General features: G+C 42.4%; 1 protein-coding gene across 1 annotated transcript in view; it reads right to left on the bottom strand.

Moving 5' to 3' along the window:
* Nucleotides 1-11,226, bottom strand: part of FRRS1 (ferric chelate reductase 1) — a 59,389-nt gene extending 48,163 nt beyond the window's left edge. Inside the window, exon 1 of the mRNA XM_023509914.1 lies at nt 11,006-11,226. Coding sequence (XP_023365682.1) covers nt 11,006-11,071 — 66 coding nt within the window. The 5' untranslated portion in view covers nt 11,072-11,226. The remainder of the gene's footprint in view (nt 1-11,005) is intronic.
* Between the last annotated feature and the right edge of the window lie 10,466 nt (nt 11,227-21,692).

Here is a 21,692-nt window from a genome sequence, read left to right as displayed (position 1 = left end):
AAATACGTACTTATTCTACGAAATGCTAAGTATAGAGAAACAAAAGAAACTACTTGTGCCTGGCCTGAACTGCCAAATTCAGTGTATTGTCCTGAGCAATATTTGGGACCTGCTCATATTAGAAAATAATTTGTTGTTTATCTGAAATTTAGATTTACCCTGAGAATTTACAGGCATAGTCCAGTATTTTACCTGGCAACCCCATCTGGAAAACAGTAATTAGCAAACTATTTCAATTAAATTACAAATGGTAGAAAAGGATCGGATTACATAGAACCATTGGCAGTGAATGATAAAATGCAAAAGAATTCTTTCAAATTTTACCCCGGAATGTAAGACTTTTGTTTCTGGTTTTTTGTAATTTTGTTTGTGTAAAGCCTTTAATCTTTGTATTTCACAAGATTCTTTTGGCAAAGGAAAAATTTCTGGGCTGGAAAAGAACAATGAATCTGGAAATATTAAACATTCCACTAAACAGACCATGACTAACAGCACAAACCGAAAATAGTTTATAGCACAGTCCGTGACCTTCCACCACTGGTTATCGATCAACTTTAGTAAATTCTCTAAATCATTTCAAAAGAAGGGAAAGGAGGGGAAAGATCTTCATCACTTTAATTTTACTCCTAAAGAACTAGTGACAATTAACAAGAGCCCCTCTCTAGAGGATTTGAAATAGGGGCTTTAAGTAAAGACGACCCAGAGCTGGTTTTGTATCCTAAACCTGCTTGGATGTGAACAGTTTTAAATTAAGTCAGCTGATCTTCAATTCTCCAGTTCAAAGTCTCAGGCAGTGAAACAGATTTCTGTACTTATAATTAGACCCTTTCCAGGAATAGTCCCCACTGGATGAACATATGATAAAAAATCTATAAAAGAAATAACTTTGAACATATTGTCATAATCTTACATCCTAAAGCACTCTTAAGAAGCAGTACAATATATTGGAAAGAAATTCAAGAAGCTAATTCTATTTAAAACCACCCTTTCCAGCCTATCATTGTCCTCAGAGACCCTAGCCTTAATTGTCTCCTATAACTCCCTCCCAGTTCACCTCTATCAGACTCTTTCTTCATCAGCTACTTGTCAGTTATTACCAAAGAAACCAGATTTATTAAAATAGTCAGTGGTGGCACCTGCGGCTCAAAGGAGTAGAGCACTAGCCCCATATACCAGAGGTGGCAGGTTCAAACCTGGCCCCGGCCAAAAAGTGTATATATATATATATATATATTCAGTGGCATTTGGACCCTAAAAGTTAAAACTACCCTACTAGGCCCTATTCTCATGCCTCTAAAACAGAGTTCTTAAATCTTTTGGTTTCAGGATTCCTTTACAACTCTTAAAAGTTATTTCAGAACCCCAAAAGACATTTGTTTATGTAGATGGCATCTATTAATGTCAATATTTTTGTATTAAAACTAAAACAGGCTGGGTGGTGGCTCACCCCTGAAATCCCTGCACCCTGGGAAGCCAAAGAGGGTAGATTGCTTGAGCTCAGCAGTATGACACCAACCTGGGCAAGAGAGGGACGCAGTCTCCACTAAAAATAGAAAAACTAAACCAGGCACAGTGGCTCATGTCTGTAATCCCTACTCTGGAAGACCAAGGTAGGTGGATTGCTTGAGGTCAGGAGTTCAAGACCAGCCTGAGCCAGAAGGAGACCCCATCTCTAAGAATAGCCAGGCATTGTGACAGGCACCTATAGTCCCAGCCACTTGGGGCGGGGGGAGAGGGGGCTGAAGCAAGAGGATCCCTTGTGCCCAAGAGTTGAGGATACTGTGAGCTATGATGATGCCATGGCAGTCTACCCCGAGCGATCCTGCCTCACCTCAATAACTCCAAAATCCACTATCTAAAATGAACTCACTCTCGCTTGGCCTTTAATTATATCCATCTCATCCCCTCAAACAGCCAAGTTCATACCCGCTTCTCTATCTCCACTGCCATTGTTCTGGTTTGCGTCCTCATTGCGTCTCAACTGCACTGCAATCATTATCTCCTAAGTGCCTCCAGTTTCTCAGCAAGCTAATTAGCCATCCCACATACAGTCATTCTCGTCTTTCTAACCATAACTCACAGATCATATCATTCTTCTGCTCATGTGAATCTTTACTTACTACTTACTTCTTTTTTTTTTTTTTTTTTTGGTACAGACAAAATCTCACTTTGTAGCTCTCAGTAGAGTACTGTGGCATCACAGCTCACAGCAACCTTCAACTCCTGGGCTTACCTCAGCCTCCCGAGTAGCTGGGACTACAGGCACCCGCCACTACGCCTGGCTATTTTTTTGTTGCAGTTTGGCGGGGCCAGGTCTACTGCACCCTCCACCCTCTGTATATGGGGCCGGCACCCTACCCACTGATACTACTTACTTCTTATTATTGAAGAAATGAACATCCAGATTCCACAGACAGATGATCAAATGAAATAATTTCTATAAAACACAGTGCTTGGCACAAAAAAGAATAAATGATAGTTAAAAGGAAAAAAAAAGTTTTGATAGTGACTTTATAAATCAAATGTCTCCCAGTGCCATAAATAATAAATTGTTTCAAAAATCATCCATGACTGGGTGGCACAGGTGGCTCAAAGGAGTAAGGCACTGGTCCCATATGCCGGAGGTGGTGGGTTCAAACCCAGCCCCGGGCCAAAAATTGCAAAAAAAAAAAAAAAAAAAAATCATCCATGACCAAACTCTAATGGCTAAATCTATATTGTACATGTTCTCTGACAACCTGAAGCCATTTTCAGCATTAGATCTGTGTTTGTGACATTCTTCTTCATATTATTTTTACCCAGAAGTTCAAGATCATCTCACATTATGCTCCTCTAAACATAGCCTAATCCTGAAATTACTCCGCATCAGTGTGACTTCCCTGTAATAACAGATCCTGAAGAGAATCTGCCGCTTCCTCCCAGCCCTGGCTACAGCTGTCTGTGTCTTCAGAAAGGAACTAACGTCATGACTAAAATCCAGTTTTGAATGATTTAGATAAAATAAATTTCTTCAAAATGTTTTATGTTGTCAACCTAAACAAAACAGATACTAGAGAAAACTCGCCCTAAATATGTTGGGTTTGCTCAAAAATGGAAAGAAGGAAAAAAATCGGTGAACATTTTGGGGAAAAAAAATAGAAATAAGGAATTGTAAGCCAGAATGCAAAAAATAGAAAGCAACCCCATGCATTCAGGAAGAAAGGGTAAGAGGAGAGTTTATTAGCCACTTAGAAATGGAGTTCACTGGTTCTAGAGATCCAAAACGAGAGCAAGTCATAGGTGGAGATGCCTTACTGGCAAGTGTTTTCCCAAGATCATCTTATCTGAATTACTGCAGCGCTAAAGGACACCGAATGATAAATTTTATCAAAGCAAGAAATGCCTAAAGGATGGAAAGGGTTTTCGGAAAGTCCCTGGACACAGGTCTTATCGCAGACATGTAAGTCTAAGCCTCCCCCCTTTAAGCTTTCCCAGCCCTATTTTGTCTAGATCTGACAAAAATAATTTCATCCTGGTATCTGCAATTTGCACCATCATTTTTTTTGTTAATTATAAAACCACTTGGAGAAGATCTGAAGTCATAAAAGTCTACTGCAATGTAAAGGCATAGAAGACAGCTTTGTGGGGGGCCGAGGACACTGACATCTACTAATTGTTTTCAAGTGAGACATTTCTTTGTTGTAATAGACTGTCTTATGCATTGCAGGTGTAAGCATTTCTGACCCCAAATATGAAATCCCAAATGCCCTCTTCTCCCCCATGGTGATAAACAACAATGACAACAATAACAAATGCCACCACACATTTCCAAAATGGTGGCAAAAACCAGGAATAATGCCTCAGTCCACTGTGTAAAGCCAAGAAAAGACAGATGACTCTGGGTCCCAATGGAATGAAACATTTTGCTTTTGAAGAAAATAAATATCAGGAGAAGAAAGTACTACCTCTTCCTAGTAAAAATAGTACTGCTTGGCTCAGCGCCTGTGACTCAGCAGCTCAGGCACCAGCCACATATACCAGAGCTGGCGGGTTCGAACTGAGCCCGGACCTGCCAAACAACACTGACAACTGCAACCAAAAAATAGCCAGGCGTTGTGGCAGATGCCTGTAGTCCCAACCACTCACGAGGCTGAGGCAAGAGAAGCGCTTAAGCCCAAGAGTTTGAAGTTGCTGTGAGCCGTGCCGCCTCGGCACTCTACTGAGGGCGATATGGTGAGACTCTGTCTCAAAAAAAAAAAAAAAAAGTACTGCTTTTTCAAGGTGACAGATAAATTCAAGAAAATCTTGACTTAAAATAAATGTAAAAAAACAGAGGTAAATAGTGAGAAGAGAAGTAGATTACTCTAGACAAATCGTTTATTCTGTTTTTGTTCCCTCAGTGGTAAAGGTGAGGGATTACAACCCATTCTCTAAGCTCTGATGACAAATTCTGAATGCAGGTTTGTGATGGGAAAAAAGAGACAGAAAATAAGCCAGAAAAAAAGACTTTCAGAGTAAGAGATAACTTTAACAAAAAGAATTATAGCAATCACTCAATAAATATTTTGTCAAGTACCTATTATATTACAGATTCTGTGCCAGGCACTAGCCCCGACTTCTAGGAAGTGCCTCTGTATTTGCCTCATATGATTTCCTAGGTGGGTAATAGATGAATAGATAGACGATTGATTGATAGATAGATGCATAATTATCTAATAAGTTCATACATTTGCAGACACAATTATCATTGCTTTCCTTTTTTTTTTTGAGACTAAGTTTCACTTTGTCATGCTCAATTGAGTGCTGTGGTGTCATAGCTCACAGCAACCTCAAACTCTTGGGCTCAAGCAATCCTCTTGCCTCAGCCTTCCAAGTGGCTGGGAGTACAGGGGCCTACCAAAACACCCAGCTATTTTTAGAGATGGAGTCTCACCCTTGTTTAGGCTGGTCTCAAACTCTTCAACTCAAGCAATCCACCTACTTTGGCCTCCCTGAGTGCTGGGATTCCAGGCATGAGTTGCTGCACGTGGCTCTCATTGCCTTCTAGACATCTGACCTGAGCTTACTCTTTGTCCAATCCCCAACATTGTATTTTTATGAAGATGAGTCCAGTTTGTGTTTGCATAAACACAAAAACTCTCATAGCTTCAATTATCACGTTGTTGTTAACAGACACCCAACATATAATTATTGCCTTCACCATTTATATATTAGCAAATTCAGTTTTCCTGATTGTTTGCAAGATAATTGAATAACTCTCCACTCAAAAACTGCTTTTTTTCTATCCACCCTTGCGGTAGGTCCAATAGTGGCCCCCCAAATGTATCTGCATCCTAATCCCTGGAACCTATGAATGTTACCTAACAGCAAAAAAGGCCTTTTCAAATATCCCTAAATTAAGGATTTTGAGATGGAAAAATCACCCTGGATTATGCAGTTGGGCTCTAACTGCAATGACAAATGTTCTTTAAAAAGAAAGGCAGAGGGAGATTATACAGAAAAGAAAAAGAGAGGGCAATGTGGCCATGAAGGCAGAAATTGGTCCTGCACCAAGTACTGCTGGCAGCACCAGACCCTGCTCAGTGACACATTCCTATGATCCCAGCACTTTGGGAGGCCCGGGCAAAGAATTCCTTGAGGCTACGAGTTGGAGACCAGCCTGGGAAACATAGGAAGACCCTGTCTCTACAAAAAAATAGAACAAGTAGCCAACTGTGGTGGTGTAGCCCTATAAACCCGGCTACTCAGGAGGCTGAGATGGGAGGATTGCTTGAGCCCAGAAGTTTTATGTTATAGTGAGCTCTGCTGACACCACTGTACTACACTATAGCTGGGGTGGCAGAGCAAGACTGTCAGTGAATGGAAGGGGAAGGGAGGGGAGGGAAGAGGAGGGGAGGGAAGGGAAAATGAAGAAGCAAGAAAGAGATTGTCCCCTAGAGCCTCTGGAAGGAGTGTGGCTCTGCTGAGCCCGTGAGTTAGATCCAGTAGCACGACATATCAACTCTGAACTTCTGAACTCTAGAACTGTGAGAATTTAATTTCTGTTGTATTAGCCATCAAGATTGTAATAACACGGCAATCTCAGGAAACTAATAACTCCGTAATTTCTCCTTGCTTATCAATCAGTGGTACCCATTCTCTTTAATACTCAAGCTAAAACTGGAGATGATTTTCAGCTTTTTGTTTCCATCCTATCTTACAGCTCAGAGTTTTTCAACTAAGAGTCACGGCCCATGTATTAGTAGATCATAAAATCTTTAGTGGATACATATACAAAATAAATGAAAGCAGGCCTCAAAGAGAGGTTTGAACACCCATGTTCATAGCAGCACTATTCACAATAGGTAAAGCATGAAGCCATCCAAGTGCCTAACAACAGCTAAGTAGAGAAGCAACGGGTGGTGGACACATTCAAGGACATATTATTTAGCCATAAAAAAAGGAAACTCTGGATAGTGTCTGTGGCTCAGTGAGTAGGGCACCAGCCCCATATACCAAAGGTGGTGGGTTCAAACCTGGCCCCAGCCAAACTGCAACAAAAAATAGCCAGGCGTTGTGGCGGGTGCCTGTAGTCCCAGCTACTCACGAGGCTGAGGTAAGAGAATCTCCTAAGCCCAAGAGGTGGAGGTTGCTGTGAGCTGTGACACCACAGCACTCTACCAAAGGCAACAAAATGAGACTCTGTCTCTAAAAAAAAATTAAAAAAAGAAAAGGAAACTCTAACATATGTTACAACGTGGATGAACCTTAAAGACACCATGCTGAGTGAAGTAAGCCAGCCACAGAAAGACAAATACTGCATGATTTCAGTTATATAAGGTTGTTAGAGTAGTCAAAATCATAGAGATGGAAAGGAAAAGAATGGTTGCCATGGGGTTGGGAAAGATGGAGAAACAGAGAATTATTGTCTAATCAGATAATTTCCATTTTACAAGATGAAAAGAATTCTGGAGATGGACAGTGGTGATGGTCACACACTAGGAATGTATTTAACACCACTAAATTGTATACTTTATTTTTTTTTTTTTCTGAGACAGAGTCTTACTTTGTCACCCCAGAAGAGTGCTGTGATGTCATAGCTCACAGCAACCTCAAACTCTTGGGCTCAAGTGATCCTCTTGCCTCAGCCTCCCAAGTAGCTGGGACTACAGGCCCCTGCCACTGTGCCAGCTGTTTTTAGAAGCAAGGTCTCACTCTTCTCAGGCTGGTCTCAAATTCCTGAGCACAAACAATCCACCTGCCTTGGCCTCCCAGAGTGCTAGGAGTACAGGAGTAAACCACTGTGCCTGCCCAGTGGGCCAGGAGTGAACCACTGTGCCTGCCCAGTGGGCCAGGAGTGAACCACTGTGCCTCCCCAGTTTGGGCCAGCCCAAACTGTACACTTTAAGTGGTTATAGTGTAGGCCGGGCTTGGTGGCTCACACAGGTAATCCTAGCACTCTGGGAAGCTGAGGAGGGTTGATTGCTTGAGCTCATGAGTTGAAAACCAGCCTGAGCATGGGTGAGACCCTATCTCTGAAAATAGCCTGGCATTGTGGTGGGTGCCTGGAGTCCCAACTACTTGGGAGGCTGACGCAAAAGGATCACTTGAGCCCAAGAGTTTGAGGTTGCTGTGAGCTATGACACTACAGCACTCTACTGAGCCAACAAAGTGAGACTCAATCTCAAAAAAAATTAAAATAATAAATATATGGCACACCTCTTGGGGGTGGGACACACTTATAACAGGGACTTTACCTAACAAATGCAGTCAGTGCAACCAAATTCTTTGTACTTTCAATGAATCCCAAACAATAAAAATAAACAAATAAATAAATAGTTATGATGGTCCATTCCACATGATGTGTATTTTGCCACAATTTTTAAAAAGTCTTTAGTGAGTCATCATCATTACGTTTATTCTGATTGTATCATGAATAAATATGTCCTGGTTTATGAACTAAACTCTGGGCGTCGGTCTGAAATCTTGAAACAAACTACTTTCAGTATCCCCAAGCCAATTATCAGTTTCCCCTTTTTCAATATGCACTTGCAGGACTTTTCTCTCGTTAGCCCTTCTAAGAAGCAAAGGAACGCGCTGAATCGGATCACCACGGATTTGAAGATCAGTTCCATCACTAACTTTGTGATCTGGATGTCTGTGAACATGTTTCCTCAAAACGAAGGCAATAATACTCTCTTCATAATGTTGCTGTGAAGGTTAACTAAGATAATATATGTGAAGTGTTTGGTTCAATGCCTGAACATAAAAATTGTTCAAGAAAAAGTATGCCCAGTGATTATGTCTATGCCCTAAATCCGGGGCATAGCAGTAGCCTTCTAACTAATCTAACTTCCTGTCTCATCTCTCCCATCAATCCCGCCCACAACAGTTTAATCTTCCTTTTATCAATACCCTACTGTGATTGACCGTTGCTCATAGAGGGACATCATACTTTGAAGCACTCCATCACGCGGTCACACGTAGAGCACGGTCATTGCTCTATCTGCTGGTGCTGCTGAGTAACTCAGCCTGCCACACAGACTCAGCCCCATCTTGCCATGTTTTCTCATGATATTTCCTTATCCCCTTTCCTTTCACCTATTAAATAACAGGCATTCTTCAAAGTTTAGCAAAAGTCTCCATTCATCTAGGAAACTTTTCTAGCCATTGGAAATAATATTAGTGCCCCCATTAAAAAATAATTTCATGACCAAGGGAAAAGATCATGCTTTCTGAAGTCAGACTCTCCTAGGCTGGAATCCCAGCTCTGCTCCTTAACAGCTGGTCGGGCTCCCTAACCTCACTGTCTTCATTTGTATAAAGAAGATAATGACACATAAGTGGAATGACACAGAAGGTGGGATTATTTTATGATCTATTTCATCACACTAGCACCAGAGTGACCTTGAAAACTTGCTTATGACACTATCTTTTTCTTTTTTTATTAAATCATAGCAGTGTACATTAATACTATCATGGGGTACAGTGTACTGTTTCTGTATACAATTTGAAATACTTTCATCCAACTGGTTAACATAGCCTTCATGTCTTTTTCTTAGTTATTGTGTTAAGACATTTATATTCTACATTTAGAGAGATTCACATGTACCCTTATAGGATGAACCATAGGCGTGATCCCACCAATCACCCTCCCTCCACCAACCCTCCCCGTCCCACACTATCTTCAATGTCTTACATTACAGTGAGGAAATGTACCTCACACAAGCTGCCACTCTCACATCTGAGCAGCCGCCACTAATTACTCCCAATACTCCAGCCCCAGACACAGCCTCAGAACCCCTCTCAATATATTATATCAAATGCTCAGTACAAATAGCTGAAAATTAGCACTTGGTATAAGCAAGCCCTAGGGTAGGGACTCTGTCACTACTTTCAAGTCCCCTTTTAAGAAACTCAAAAAATAGGGCCAGATGCAATGGCTCACACCTGTAATCACAGCATTCTGGGAGGCTGAGGCAGGTGGATCTCTTGAGCTCATGACACCAGTCTCAGCAAGAGCGAGACCTAGTCTCTAAAAACTAGCTGGGCATTGTGGAGGACACCTATAGTCCCAGCTACTTGGGAAGCTGAGGCAAAAGGATCTCTTGAGCCCAAGAATTTGAGGTCACTATGAGCTATGATACCACAGCACTCTCCCAGGGGCAAGAAAGTGAGACTCTGCCTCAAAAAAAAGAAAGAAATTCAAAAAGTAGAGGTTAAATATAAGACCTTACCTTTATTTAAGGGGTAGGAAGATAGTCTCTTTTTTTTTATTCTGCTCTTTCTTAAATTCTACTCAAATTTCAGTTCATTTTGAGCCCAGATTTATTGACTATAATGAAAGCATAGCAGACATTTTTTATCTTCTTTAATTACACAATTTTCTCTTGTGGCATTTAAATGTAACACAGGACAATATTCTTTGTAATTATGTGCCACAGAGATGGTACTGCTGAACCAAGTAAAATACTGAAAAGTTGACTCAGCTTTGGCAAATAAATATTAAAATCTCTGCCAGTTACTTGTAGACATGACATAAAATCAAAAGTTGTAATGATTATCATCAGGTGCTTTTACTATTTCCTATATACTACATTCAAATTTCTACCACTCCTGTTCTTAAACATATAAATTTATTAAATCAAATAAAAAGAAGAAACAGAAATTCAAGAATAAAATAGCATTCAGAGCTAGTCAGTAATAACCTAACGTTTTTGTTTGCCAAATTATAACAATGAAACAATATGGTGTATTGTAGAATTTTGCTTTCATAACTCTTGAGCTATGTGACTTTTAAAAATGTCATTTATGTACAAGATAGCCAGGTCCCATTATGTTAAATGACAGCCTTTAATGAATAAAAATGTAATCTCACTACTAAAAGAAACTATACTCTCCACAAACAGAATGAGAAGTAATAGATTTATTGATTTAGCAAAAAGTCATTAGTTTTTTAATGTACAAAACATTGTATAATTAGAGTGACACTTATAATGAAACCTGGCAGCTCACCTAACCATTTCTGCAAAATGAATTTTATTTATTTATTTTTTTTAGGAAGGAAGAGAGAGAAGTACAAAATGAATTTTAAATTCAACAATCGTAAAGCATAAAGATATGTAAGATAGATCCCAGCTGTCTGGAACTCCTAATTTAGCAGACGGACATGAATAATTAATAGCTAAAATAATTAATAGCTAATTAAATAGCTAGGAGGCAGGAGACTGACTCACTTGAGCCCAGGAGTTGGAGGTTGCTGTGAGCTGTGATGCCACAGCACTCTACCCAGGGGAACAGTTTGAGGCTCTATGTCAAAAATAAATAAATAAATAAATAAAAATAAAAAGATTCTGAGGTCAAAGGCAATGAATCTTACTGACTAAAGGTGGAAAAACATGACCCGGTGGAGGAAATTGTGGCGATTTCATAAATCCCTGGGGCTTACCCATCCACCCTAACCATCACCCCCCTCAGTGCACACACACTTTCACAGACTCCCCCACTTTTCTCAGAAAATTAGATAAAATCAAAGTCAACTACCTACCTCCACCATTTCAGAGTTATTTATCTCCACATCTGGTTTCAAAGAAATAGTTATCCCTACTTTCATTTGAGACTAATTTTTCATCTATTTTCTTGCTTGGATCTCACAGGTGTTCCTTCTACCCTCTCTCTCCCCTCTTGGGCACCAAGCAAACTAACCTGCTTGCAGTTCAGCAAATGTGCAAGCTCTATCCTCTGCAGCCCTCACACCGAATGCTGCAGAACCCAAGATCAACATCCAGGGACTACAGAGTAGTGTGCACCACAGTGCCTGGTTATTTTTTAGAGATGGAGTCCTGCTCTTGCTCAGGCTGGTCTCAAACTCCTGAGCTCAAGCAATCCACCCATCTCAGCCTTCCAACAGGCTAGGATTACAGGTGTGAGCCACCACTCCCAGACACATCTGACTCTCCTGCTCCGGTCTCTTACCTGCCAACAGCAGGCTCGTTACTGATCACACTCTCCCCCCCTCCCCCCCCCCCCCCCGGCCCCCTCCCCCCCACAAACGGGCCCCTTCTTAACCCCCCCCCCCCCCCCGTGTTTAGGAAAGCTTGGTAACCGGTCACTCTTCATCTGCTTTCTGGGGGTCCAAACAGCTAACAGACTGTCCTCTGCTGCCCCCAGAGGGCCAGGTTTGCTCTTCTCTGGCCAAAATGCAGTATTTTCTTTTAAGATGTTGGCAAGAATTCTCTAAAATCAGAGTACCAAATTCAGAGACCAAATTCTTGGTCTGATTTATTGATAATTTTACCCCTTGGAGGACAAAATTTTAATCACAAATAGACTAAAAAACAATTCACCTTCTGTTTCTACAACTTCACTGAGTTGGGGGCTTAGAGACACAAACTGCACCTAAAGCTTCTTTGTAGAGTTCAAACATCAGACCTGGATGAGGGGCCCCCCGTGGGGCTCGGAGATCTTGGAATTCACTCCCACATGGAACACAAGGTGAACTGAAGGATCAGTAATAAAAAATGTCTTTATTTGGACTTTACGTATTTTTTAAAAAATCAGCAGGTTAACACATAAAAGGGCAAATATTGCATGATTCCACATCGGCAAGATACCTAAATAAGCAAATTCATAGAGACACAAAGTAGAGCAGAGGTTACCAGGGAGTAGGTGAGGAGGGGAGAGACTGATTACTTAATAGGTACAGAGGTTCTGTTTGGAGTGATGAAAAAGCTCTGGAAATAATGGTGGCAGTTACACAACATGGTGAATGTACTTAATGCCTCTTAAAAATGATTAAAACATGAGGCAGCGCCTGTGGCTCAGTGGGTGGGTAGCTCAGTAGCTCAGTCCCAGCTACTAGGGAGGCTAAGGCAAGAGAATCGCCTAAGCCCAGGAGCTGAAGGTTGCTGTGAGCTGTGATGCCACAGCACTCTACCAAAGGCAACAAAGTGAGACTCTGTCTCTAAAAAAAAAAAAAAAAAATGATTAAAATATCATAATTAAAATGATTTAAAGAAAAAAACCTACAGTTTTTACCGTGATCTATGCTTGATCCAGCACTACCCTGTTCCCTAACCCGATGCTGTGGGGCTCCCTCCTCACTCTGTTTTCCAGGATTTCTGGCCTCCTTGCTCTTCCTCAACAAATAAACTGGGAACTAAAATAAAATCCTAAGTCTCCCCTAAGCAGCTGGCTGACTGGAAACCCCTCTTGGCCAAGAGGATCCCTAAACCTGAATTGTTATCCATGAGAAAGCGGATCAGACCAGCCTGACCATGCCCTCTCAACTTAGAGACGTCCTCTGTGACTCACTGACAGGCCTAAGGCTATGCAAGACTGCCCCGCAAATCCCAATATACATAACAAACCGCTTGAGTCTGTCAAGTACTTTGTCTCTAATTAACAGACCCTTTATCTTAAGCATTTCTTTTCACTGACTCCTGGTCTTTAGATAAAGCCTTACTCTTTCAACAAACTGTCAGCTAAAGAATCTTTAAACCCAACTATTACCCGTAAGCCACCTCAATTCCAGATGTCTCACCTTTTGGGGCCAAACCAACGTATATATTAATTTATGACCTCACCTGTAATTTCTGTCTCCCTAAATTGTATAAAATGAGACTGGAACCCCACCACCGTGAGTCCACTCGCTCAAGGCTTCTTCAAATTTGGTTCAAAATAAAACTTCTTAAATTATTTTACTGAGGGCTCCTCAAATTTGGTTCAAAATAAAACTTCTTAAATTATTTTACTGAGTAGGGCTTCCCTTCCATCAACAAAACCAACACACATGCATCGTGGGGAGTTTGTGCTAGACACTCCCTCTGCCTAGAAATCCAGCTTATCACCCCCACTCCACAGTAGCTAGTACCCTCCTTATTCTGGTTTCTACTTAAATATCTTCTCTAAGACCCTCCCTGACTATTTGGATAAGTCTGGGTTCAACCAGATAAACAGAAGCAAACTGGGCACCTGTGCTCAATGGTTAGAGCTCCAGCCCCATGCACCAGGGCTGGCAGGTTTGAACTCTGATTGGGCCTGCCAAAAAAAAAAAAAAAAAAAAAGACAAACAGAGGCAGTAAGAGATACATATTTAGAGATTTACTGCAAGGAATTGGCTTACATGATTGTGGGAGCTAGCTGGGCAAGTCTAGAATCCAGACAGCAGTCTGTCAGAAGGGCAGGCTGGAACTCCTGCACACAGGCTGAAGCTGCTGTCCATAGCTGAAATCTCTTCTTCAGGCAAGCCTCAGCTCTGCTCTTAAACTCTAATTAACAGATAAAGGGTCTGTTAATTAGAGATTGAATCAGGCCCACCTAAATTCCCCGTCCTTAGAACGCCCTCATCATGCAGTTAAGTCACATCTACAGAATACTCCACCACAACGCCCAGATTAGCGTCTGATTGAATAGCTGGGGGTGGCCGCTCAGAGAAGCTGACGATGAAACTGAACATCACACTGCTATACCTAAAACAGAGTTCCTTCTAACTCCCTGCCCCTTACCTGGATTGATTTTCTTCCTACTGCTGCAGAGGAAATGGCCTGGGGGAAATAATGGCAGAAATATTTTCTGTCTTCCCAACTTTAGGGGAACTAAAACCTGCATCCCTGCCTCAGCCCAGTGGTCAGGAGGGGCAGGGGATGATTTCTGTTCTTTGTGCCACAGGAGATAGCTCAAGGAAGCCGTCTGGGTGGTGGTCACAAGATCTTAGCTGAAGATGGGATGAGCGAGGTCATGAGATCCTCTTAGCCTAAAATGGGATTAATCTGGGTGAATGTCACAAGACTGTGGCAGAGGCCATGAGATTGTTTTGGCCTAAGATGGGATTATGGGATCAGAACCTTTAAAAGCTCTGTGCTTCCGCTCGGAAGCAGGAATTTGGTTTTTGAGACTGTTGGCCATTTTCCTCCTTTGCGAGCAAAGTGGTAAACTTCTCTTGATTCTCCTCAAACCACTTGTCCCTTTTTTTCTGACGCGGCTTCTGGGGAAGGGCTAAACTTTCGATAACACTTCCGTCATGTTTACATATTTATTTCTTTAATTATACATTAGCCTTCTCGCATACTAGAATGTAAGGCTCATTAGGGAAAGAATTAGGTCTCTTGGTTTTGTTTAACTATTATTTATTCAAGTAACCCCACTTTTGTACATGGTGTTCATTTCCCCTGTTTTGTTATTAAGATCAATGTTAATAGGAAGATGCTTATGTATACATCTTGAATCAGTTTTCCAATTTTTAATTTTTTTTTTTTGAGACAGTCTCACTTTGTTGCTCTCAGTAGAGTGCCTGGCATCATAGCTCACAGTAACCTCAAACTCTTGGGCTCAAGCGAGCCTCTCGCCTCACTTTTTCTTTTCTTCCTTTTTTTTTAGTAGAGACAGGGGTCTCGCTCTTGCTCAGGCTGGTCTCAAACTCAGTGAGCTCAAGGGATCCACCCACTTCACCCTCCCAGAGTGCTATGACTACAGGCATGAGCCACCTCGCCCAGCTTAATTTTTAATTTTTAAAAGCAATTTTGGCTTTATCATTCTAGTTTTTCTGTTAATTTTTTCTGTCAGACTTAAAAGAAATTTGCCCTTTTTTTGTTTGTTGGTTGGTTTTTGAGACAGAGTCTCACAATGTCATAGCTCACAGCAACCTCAAACTCTTTTAAGTGATTCTCTTGCCTCAGCCTCCCAAGTAGCTGGGACTACAGGCGCCCGCCACAAGGCCCGGCTATTTTTTTGCTGCAGTTGTCATTGTTGCTTTAGCTGGCCCAGGCCGGATTCAAACCCACCAGCCTCAGTCTATGTGGCCAGCACCCTACCCACTGAGCTACAGGAGCGCATCTCTGGAATCTGGAAGCCCTAAATCAAGATGGCACCAGGTTGGTTCCTTCTGAGGGCAATGAGGGAAGGATCTACTGCAGGCCTCCTTCCTCAGCTCCTATTCCTATGTCTCCTCTCTACACATATCTCCGTGTTCAGATTTTCCATTGTAAAAAAAGATAAATCAGGGTTGCACTTGTGGCTCAGTGAGTAGGGCACTGGCCCCATATACTGGTGAGAGTGGTGAGTTCAAACCTGGCCCCGGCCAAATTGCAACAATATAATAGCCAGGCATTGTGGTAGGTGCCTGTAGTCCCAGCTACTTGAGAGGCTGAGGCAAAAGAATTGCCTAAGTCCAAGAGGTGGAGGTTGCTGTGAGCTGTGACACCATGGCACTCTACCAAAGGTAACAAAGTAAAACGCTGTCTCAAAAAAAAAAAAAAAAGATAAATCCTATTGAAATAAAGCCCACCATAAATGACTTCATTCTAACTCGATTACCTCTGTCAGGCCTCATTCTGAGGTACTGGGAGTCAGGACTTCAATTTCTATAAGTTGTTTGTTAAAATGCATTTTTAAGCTGGGCATGGTGTCTCATACAGTAATCCCAGCACATTAGGAGGCCAAAGCAGGAGGACTACTTTAGGCCAGATGTTCGAGATTAGCCTGGGCAATATAGCAAGACTCTATCATTGCCAAAAATTAGAAAAAGTAACAAGGTGTGGTAGCATGCACTTGTAGTCCCAGCTACCCAGTGGGCTGAGACAGGAGGATCACTGGAACCCAGAAGTTGAGGTTACAATGAGCTATGATCACACCACTGGGCTCTAGCCTGAGCAATAGAGCAAAACCCCATCTCTCAAATTAAAGTTTTTTTAAAAAAATACACATTTAATCTTTAAAAATGTTAAAGATCAAAACAGAACATGCACGACATTTTTGTAAAAATCAAACAATACAGAAGGACATATAATAAAAAAGCAATTGTCCCTTGTAGCTCTGTGCCCTACAATCAGTCTCCAAACCAGACACAAATATATCTGTTCTGGTTTTTCTGGTGGTTACTTCCATTTCTGTTAATAATATGCTATTCCTACTGTTTTTTGATATAAACTTGGAGGTTTTTTTTTTTCTTTTGCAGTTTTTGGCCAGGGCTGGGCTTGAACCCACCACCTCCAGCACATGGGGTCAGCATCCTACTCCTTTGAGCCACAGGCGCCACCCCTAGAGGCATTTTTTTATTCATCTCCTTTTACTCTCCCCTGCTCACCTCCACCCTCGATATGTTCATATCACTGTTTTTAGTTCCTGTCCTGGCTACTTTTATGACTTAATATAATAAGCAAACTTCTTCCTAATTAAGCCAAATTGCATATTCTATTTCTACCTCAAATATAGGTATTATCCTCTGAATTTTTTTCTATATACTATTAGGATAATAGAACCTCTAACATTCCATTTACGTTCCCTTCCTAACCTCTATCAATAACTCCCACATGGTCAAGGTAGATGACATTGTTTATCCAGTAACCACAATTAGGTCTTCCCTGTTTTGCCTATACATTGATTTCAAAGTGAAAACTACAAACACCACTTATATTATGATTATTGACTATTTAAATATTGTTCACTGACAAGTCAAAACTGATGGGGGGTTTTCTGTTTTGTTTTGTTTTGTTTGGAGACAGACTTTTACTCTGTTGCCCTGGGTTGAGTGCCGTGGCATCATTATACTCACAGCAACCTCAAACTCTTAGGTTCAAGCGATCCTCCTGCCTTAGCCTTTCAAGTAGCAGGGACTACTGGCACGCACCACCATACCCAGCTAAATTTTCCTATCTTTTTTTAAGAGACAGCGTCTCACTCTTGCTCAGGCTGGTCTGATCCGCTCACCTCAGCCTCCCAGAGTGCTAGAATTACAGGCATGAGCCGCCTTGCCTGGCCTCAAAATTGATTTTGTAGTCGGTAACTCCAAAGAACTGATCGAAGTGGTAAATAGGTTCTCTTTTCTTACATTCCCACCAGTTGTTCAAAACCAGGCCATATTCTGAGTCGCTTCATATTTAAAACATGCCTCCCTGACTGTTTCCTGTTTGTTCTCCCTTGGAGTTTCTCATAATCTTTCCATTCTTGTGGGCTGGGGAAATGTGCATTCCACACAGTAGTCTTAATATTGTTCCGTTTCTCTCTCATTCCAGTTATTGCTTAGAATCTGTTGCATATTTTTTAAGTCTAGCGATTTCCCCTTTTCGATTGCTTTCATTTAGAATCTGAGTTCCTTGTAGCTTTTACCCTGAAGATCTTAGTCGTCTTCCCCTCTCTTTTATTGCATGGTGAACTCTGCCACGTCCTCAAGTTCTTATTGTTTTATGGTTTCAATAATATCTTGAATTTTTTCTTTGTTTTGTTTTTATATTTTTCTGTTCTGCGTATTATCTATTTCTTCAAGAGTCAGTTTTCTATTTTATTTTAGGGGGGGTTGTTCATATTTTAGGATTATTGCAAAAATGTCAGGAGATTCAGCTGACTGTTACAACTTAAGAATAAGGCAGTAGAAAGGGAAAGTCTCAGAGGGTCTGATGTGAGACTAGTTTTTTGTTTTGTTTTGTTTTTTTAAACAGAGTTTCACTTTGTCTCCCTCAGTAGAGTGCTATGGTGTCATAGCTCACAGCAACCTCAAACTCTTGGGCTCAAGCAATGCTCTTGCCTCAGCCTTCTGAGAAGCTGGGACTACAGGTGCCTGCCACAAAGCCAGGCTATTTTTAGATGAGTCTTGCTCTTGCTTAGGCTGGTCTCCAACTCCTGAGCTCAAGCAATCCACCCTCCTGGGCCTCCCAGGGTGCTAGGATTACAGGCCTGAGCCACTGCACACAGCTGGGCCAGCTTTTCTTTAGAGTGAGTGACCTGTTGGAGCATCAGCACACCCATCCCGCCAGCTTCCAAATACCAAAAAATTGATCAATAAACATGAACCTAAGACCAGGCGTGGTGGCTCACACCTGTAATCCTAGCACTCTGGGAGGCTGAAGCAAGAGGACTGCTTGAGCTCAGGAGATGGCGATAAGCCTGAACAACAGAAAGAGCTGATCTAATAAAAATAGAAAAATTAGCCAGATGTGGTGATACAGGCCTATAGTCCCAGCGACTCGAGAGTGTGAGGCAGGAGGATCACCTAAACCCAGGAGTTTGAGGTTGCTGTGAGCTAGACTTATGCCTCAGCACTCTAACCTGGGCAAGGGAGTGAGATTCCGAAATAAATAAATAAATAAATAAATAAGGAAAAATAAACGTGAACTTTCAAGTGAGCTTTGAGTATCGCTGAAGACACAGAGCACACATAGAAAAGTTTCACGCGCAGCCACTAGGTTGAAGGATGTAAGCGGGGAGCGAGTCAGCCCCGGCAGGAGCTCTGCATGAACCCGAGCTGCAGCCGAGTCCTGAGACAGCCAGATCTCCAACAGCCGCTACCGCTGCCTCCAGGAACCCAGAGTTGCTGCCCAGCCAGTGCCAGGAGCTGAGCGCCATCGGCAGGACTCTGAGCTAGACGGGGAGAAGGTGGGAAGGCCGGCGGGGCTCAGAGGCGCCCTCCAGGGACAGGGGTTGCAGCTTCTTCTCTCAGGGTTTTATTAACGTCTTCTCTGCGGTACCCTCAGCTCCGACAACAGTGCCTGACACGTCGTGTGTGTTAGGAGTGTAAGTTGGGAGACTTCTGAAGCCAAATTCTGAAGACATGATCATATATAACTCAATACAAGAGAGGAAAAAGCATCTGTGGCACAGATGGTTAAATTTGTCTGGGACTCCTCCCTTCCTCTTCCTTTCAATAAGAGAGCCTCTTCCCCTTTGAAATGCCAACTCAGCCTCCCTTGCATCCAGATGACATGAGTGAATTTTCTTCACTGGAATTGAGGGATAGGAAAGTTTGGCCCTTAGGTGATGTTGGGGAGCAAAACCCCCAACAGGCCTTGGATTGCCCGCCTACTATTGTGTAAGAGAGAAGTGAAGTCCCCTCCTGTATTTGGGGGGGGGGGGGTTTGTGTGCAGCAGGATTGCATAGCCCCAAACTAATACTGCGCCCAAATGACAGAATTTGGCTACTCGGGAAGCTCTCCAATGACACGAATCGGAAGTGCGTGACTATGAAAGAACAGCCCCGAAGCCCAGAATCCAGTCCAGAATTACTCAAGGTATTTTAATATGCTAAGGAGATTAGTAAGAGCTTGCCTGCTGAGGAATGCTTGAAGTACAGAAATACCATCTGAGTAAAAGAGGCAGATGGCAAACCAAAAGCTGGCAGTGGGAACCAGAACTTCCCAACACCTATGTTACACCTTCCCCAGTGAAGAGAATGATTCTGAAAACAGAGAGTCTAGAACAAACTATCAGCAGAGAGCAGAAAAAGAGAGAGGCAGCCTTTGCATCCCAGGCCCCAGGTACCTTCAGTCCCTCACCCAAAGCCGTGGCTTCCTCAGTCCATAAAGCTGTTCTTAGCAGAGCAGCTGTCAATGATAAATTCAAACAGAGTTGCCTTAAAAAGATTGCAGAACACATGCCCTTAGGGGGAGAGGGCAAGGTCTTCAAAAGGTAGATACAACAAATGGCCCAGTTCGGGAAAATTACTCGGCTTTGAACTTGTTTATTGACTCTCTGTTATACACGTACTCTGTTTTTATTAAAAGGCAAGCTTCAGGAGAGCAGAAATATGGCCAGTCTTGTGTTTAGTTAGCCAGAAGAGAGATCCACCAGGAGACGTGCTTGATTCCCCCTCTCTGGGCTGGGCCAACAAGCATGCAGCTGTGTCTCCCATCTTTCTCCATTCCATTTCCTCTGCCTGCAAGTTCCCCTGCCACTGATTATTTATTTTTTTCTTCCTTGTTCCGGCAAAATGTAAGAGTTGACCATACTCCCTGCTCTGACTATATTAAGCTCTGTCTGCTTAAATGACAGATACTGATTTCTCACAGATCACAAGGCTGAGAAGTCCACGATCAGGGTGTTGATTTGGTTCCTGGTGAGGACTCTCTTCTTGGCTTGCAGACGGCCACCTTCTCACTATGTCTCACGTGGCATTTTCTCCATATATGTGCAAGAAAGATCTTTCTTTCTTCATCTTCTTATAAATCCACTAATCCCCACATGAGGGTCAACATTCAGGACGTAATCTAACTCTAATTGCTTCCCAGAGACCCCATCTCTAAATACCATCACCTTGAAGGTTAGGGCTTCAACATATGCATTTTGGAGAACACAAATATTCAGCCCATAACATTCCACCTCTGGTTCCCCCAAAATGCATGTCCTTATATGTGAAATATATTTATTCCACTTTGCAGCAAGTCTTAACTCATTCGAGCATCAAGTCTAAAGTCCCAAAGTCTCATCAAGAAATCATCTCAATTAGATACAGCTGAGACTTGAGGCATGATTCATTCTGAAGCAAAATTCCTCTGTGAATCTGTGGATCTGTGAAAACAAACAAGTTATACACATCCAAAATACAATGGGAGGATAGGCAGAGGATAGACATTCTTATCCCAAAACGAAGAAACAGGCAAAAAAGAAAGGTAATTGTTCTGTAGCAAATCGCAAACCTAACAAGGTGACTTTCATTTGCTCTTGAGGCTCAGAAATAATCCTCTTTGGCTCAATGCCCTTTCTTCTAGCCATGGCACCATGAGGGTGAAAGAATAGTGCCCACATGGCTCTACCAGGTGGTCCTGGCCCCACCATTCTGTGAAGAGGTCTTGGCTTTGGTCAGAAGCTATCTGGCCTATTGAATCTGAGATGGTAGGCCTGGTGATCTCTGAATCACCATCAGGATCATTTTCCCTCTTCCAGAAAAAATGGCACACACCTGGCTGGGTCTATCATCCTGTCCTGTCAAACCCCCAAGGCCCAGTACCCTTCCTTATTTTGTCCCACCTGCACCCCCTCAGTTCAAACTGGCTCTGTTTCTGCTCTCATAATCTCATGAACTCCTTATGGGGTGGTAGTTCAGCCACACACTTGGAGTTCTCTTCAGATCAAGCTTTTCCATTTTTTTGCAATATAGATAGGCTGAATTTTCCAAATCAAGTTCTGATTCCTTTTCACTGAACAATTATTTCTTCAATTTATCTCTCTCCTCTCCTTATTTTACTATAAGCAGTCAGGAAAAATCAAGACACTTCTTCAACATCTTGCTTAGAAATATTCTCAGCTGGCTCAGCACCTGTGGCTCAAGCGGCTAAGGTGCCAGCCACATACACCTAAGGTGGTGGGTTCGAATCCAGCCCAGGCCCACCAAACAACGACGGCTGCAACCAAAAAATAGCCAGGCATTGTGGCGGGCGCCTGTGGTCCCAGCTACTTGGGAGGCTGAGACAGGAGACTTGCTTGAGCCCAGGAGTTGGAGGTTGCTGTGAGCTGTAATGCCACAGCAC

The sequence above is a fragment of the Otolemur garnettii genome, unplaced genomic scaffold (assembly GCF_000181295.1).
Source record: "Otolemur garnettii isolate 467f Iridium unplaced genomic scaffold, OtoGar3 scaffold00010, whole genome shotgun sequence".
Taxonomy (NCBI): Eukaryota; Metazoa; Chordata; class Mammalia; order Primates; family Galagidae; genus Otolemur; species Otolemur garnettii.
This window is presented reverse-complemented; position numbering and strand designations above follow the sequence as displayed.